General features: G+C 35.1%; 1 protein-coding gene across 3 annotated transcripts in view; it reads right to left on the bottom strand.

Annotated features, from left to right (window-relative positions):
• Magi3 (membrane associated guanylate kinase, WW and PDZ domain containing 3) overlaps positions 1 to 3,873 on the bottom strand; it is a 271,037-nt gene that overhangs the window by 47,552 nt on the left and 219,612 nt on the right. For all 3 annotated transcript variants that reach the window (XM_029563987.1, XM_017798421.2, XM_017798420.2), the window contains exons 12-13: positions 3,405 to 3,561; positions 643 to 734 (exon numbers count right to left, since the gene is read on the bottom strand). In XM_029563987.1, coding sequence (XP_029419847.1) covers positions 643 to 734; positions 3,405 to 3,561 — 249 coding nt within the window. The remainder of the gene's footprint in view (positions 1 to 642; positions 735 to 3,404; positions 3,562 to 3,873) is intronic.

Genomic DNA, 3,873 nt, shown 5'->3' with positions numbered 1-3,873 from the left:
GACTTAACACTGCAACTCAACACACTTGAAAAGCAACAGCAAACAAAACCCAAACCCTGTAGACAAGAAGAAATAACAAAAATCAGGGCAGAAATCAATGAAATTGAATCAAAGAAAACAATACAAAGAATCAACAATTCCAAGAGCTGGTTCTTTGAAAAGATAAACAAGATTGACAGACCGCTAGCCCAATTAACCAAAAGAAGGAAAGAGCACCTCCAAATTACAGAATCAGAGATGAAAGGGGAAACATCACAACAGACACCAGAAAGATACAGAACATTATAAAGGAATACTTTAAAAACCTTTATGCTACCAAATTCGAAAACCTAAAAGAAATGGATGCATATCTAAAGGCATGGGAACCACCAAAACTAAACCAAGATTAACAGCTTAAACAGACCCATATCACAAAAAGAAATCGAAACAGTAATTCAGTATAGTTTTAAGCTTAAGTCACACCATGTTAACTTACAGGCCTATGATACACGTGGGAATGCATTAATTTATATTAATAAAATTACTAGAGAAAAAAATAAAAACAGGAGGAAAAAGAAAACAAAATCAAAAACACCAAGTTCTAACCAAATCTTCATTTAAAAATATTAACAGGAGCAGCCATATTCCAAAGTTTGTACTTACAGACTGGTCAGGTCCATCACCTCCTAGAACCCTAAAGCCAAACCCTGATTCCTGTTTCCGAAGAAAAACGTCCAGATCTTTGGTGTTTGGTGCTAAGGAAAATAAGAAAATGTAAATATTGTTTATTTTAAAAGGTCTGAAACAAAACAAAGCTCACTATTTAGTGGAAAAATATTACAGAGCAATCAACTATAATGTTGGTATGTGAAACTTTATACAAGAACTTAACATCTATACAAGGAAATTCAAGTATAAATCTGTGTTTTGAATGCTAAACAAAACTTTATCAAGATTGATTAGGAATACTTACCCCACTTCCATCCTCTCAGTATTATACTGTCACTAACTTCTAATGTTGTCCAATCAATATTATAACATTAAGTTCAGAATTATCCAATTGATAGGTGCAAATGATCTAAGTTTAACATTTGAGCAAGGTACTTTAAATCCTAGGAAAAGAGAGCCCATAAAATGCCTTATTTCTACTCTTTAGTGAATACCTTTGTCTAAGAAAAGTATTTTACATGAACTATTTAGCCTAAATTTGTAAAATTAGTATTTTTAAAGAAAATAAGTAATAGCTAACATCTCTTATTTACCCCATTTTCTAGGTGTAGAAATCAAGATCCTAAATAACTTGCCTAATGTTTCACAGTGACTTGTAGAGCTGAGATTTAAATCCAGCTTGATTCCCAGATGCTAGGCTCACCCCATATGATCCTGTCCACAAGGAGCTGGTTATGTTTGTTTATCAGACTATTAAGTCGGGAAAATCCGTTTCATGATCAAGATTGTGTCTCTGGGAAAGTACTAACTTTATTCATAAGTAAGATGTATTTACTAGAAAGAAAAAACAAAAGAGAAACCGCTAGGAAACTATATAAAAAGTGAGATATGGAATAGGGTTATTCCTGGTAATTCTTTGGAAACAATCTCTTTTGATAAACACTTTCTAATACAATCAATCATTGAACTTTAGGGGATAGAGTAGGTGGTTCAGTGGTAGAGCAAGGTCAGCAGCAAAAACAAAACCTAACAACAAAAACTCCATCAAAGAGAACATTAGAAATTACAAAAGTTAGGCCAGCAAGATGGCTTAGCAGGTAAAGCACTTGCTCTGCAAGCCTGAGGATCTGAGTTCAATTCCCAGAACCCAGATAAAAGTGGAAGGAGAGAACCAACTCCAGTAAGTTGTTCTCTGACTTCCACACACATATGTGGGTGGCATGCATGTGCCCTCTGCCACACATCGTACACACAAACACACACACACACACACACACACACTACATAAAAGTTTTAAAAAGAAAATGAGAGGTGTCTTGAGTCAAACTCACTTATTTTATAGTGAGGCTCAATGACACTACAGAATTTATACCAGTATCAAGAGTGTATCAGACTACAAATGGGCAGTCTGAAGGAAGGGGTTCTATACATAGTTATACTCATTTAAATCATTGCTATATTATACTTGATCTGGTCTTCACTTTTCTGACTATGGTTAGAGGTATCAAGATAAAGATATGCAGCTAATTAAATAAGCATGAAGTCAGTCACATACTATTTCCATTTGTGTATTTCTTTTTCAATATAGATATATTCTATTTCTTTAAAAAGAAGCTTGAAAATTAAACCTAAATAGATTTGAAAATTTTCTTTGGAAAAGATTTATCATCAGTAAATAAATTAGTGTAAAATGTACTTCTGCCTTGTGCACTTTCTCTCCTCTCTCAGCTGGCCTCTAAGAAGTCCACTACAGTTTCCTCTTCAAATCACATACTCCTCTGACCCTAACTCCATCTTCTACCAGAAAATCTTTTTTTTTCTTAAATATTTTATTTATTATTTTTTATTTTGTGTGTTTTCATTTATTGCCTGCATGTAGGTAAGTACACCCGTGTTGTACAATGCCCGCGGAGTACAGAAGAGTCTGTCAGATCCCCTGGAACTGGAGTTACAGACAGTTGTTAGCTGCCATGTGGGGGCTAGGATTCGAACCCAGGTCTTCTGCAAGAACAGTCAGTGTTCTTAACTGCTGAGCCATCTCACCAGCCTCCAGAAAATCTTTCTAATATACAAGTCCAGTACTATTTTTCCTATAGCAGGAAGTATTCTACGGTTCTCTATCCTTTATCCAACATACTCCAGCTTCCTCATTGGCTAGCCACAATCTGTCCTACTGTCTTCCTCTGGCTTCCCTTGCCCATCATTGTACTCTGAATTAATGTGCAGAAACAGGCTAAACAAGGCCAACTTGCAAATGCTCCTCCTCCTGCCTTTCCTTTTATTCACCTTGTGAACACCTCATCCTTGAAGACTTGACTCAAGTTTGCCTCCTATATGAAGCATTACTTGACACTTCTTACTACTCACAACAATAAACTGGCTATTTCTTACTCTGCCTCCCAATTTATCCAGTTTATCTTTCTATCATTATCTCTGCTGGGCTATGTGTATGTATTTGGTTACAGATTTGTCTGCTCCATTTAGATTTAACAATATTTCTGGGTACAGGTACCTATTTATCTCTGTATTGCAATTAACTAATATGATGTCTGTTAAATAGCTTGTACTTAAGTCACAGCTTTCAAAAAAAAATGAGTGAATATTGACTGCACATATAAGAAGCCCAGAATCATGTTAAAATGGGAATAAATGAATAATTACTTGATATGTTTATAAAAGATGGGAAGTTTCCAATTTTAAAATAATTCAAATTTATATTGTTACATGCTTCCCTGAAATATGCCATAACTACTTACGTTTATCTTCATATATAGTCTTAGATTTCAGGTAGACCTCCGAAGGATCCAATTTCGGGGATCCTGACCTGATAATGCTGGGTGGAAAAGGCATAGGTTGGGGAATGGGTTCATTTATGGCCTCCAAACTTCCTGAATTTTCCTTTTTATCTGTTTTCTGAAATGGAAAAGGACTTTACTTAGTATTTTTTTAAAAAATAAGGAGGTTGGTTATTTCACAAAACTAGTGTGAACTGGGAATGGCAACTAAGTGCAGTTGTACAGGCAGCAGGGTCAAAGCAACAGTCTGGTCATACGTACAGGAATTCACTTTCATAGTCATGCCTATCTGGTTAAATAATATTTAACTTACAATACTTTTTAATATTTTTTAAAATTATTTTTTTCTATTTTATGTGTTTGAGTGCATTGCCTACAAGTGTGTAAGTGTGCCCATGTCATGCAATGCCCACGGAGGTCAGAAGAGGCT

The sequence above is a fragment of the Nannospalax galili genome, unplaced genomic scaffold, assembly GCF_000622305.1.
Source record: "Nannospalax galili isolate Female #2095 unplaced genomic scaffold, S.galili_v1.0 scaffold475, whole genome shotgun sequence".
NCBI lineage: Eukaryota > Metazoa > Chordata > Mammalia > Rodentia > Spalacidae > Nannospalax > Nannospalax galili.
The sequence above is the reverse complement of the archived record's forward strand: the minus strand, read 5'-3'. Positions and strand labels throughout refer to the sequence as shown.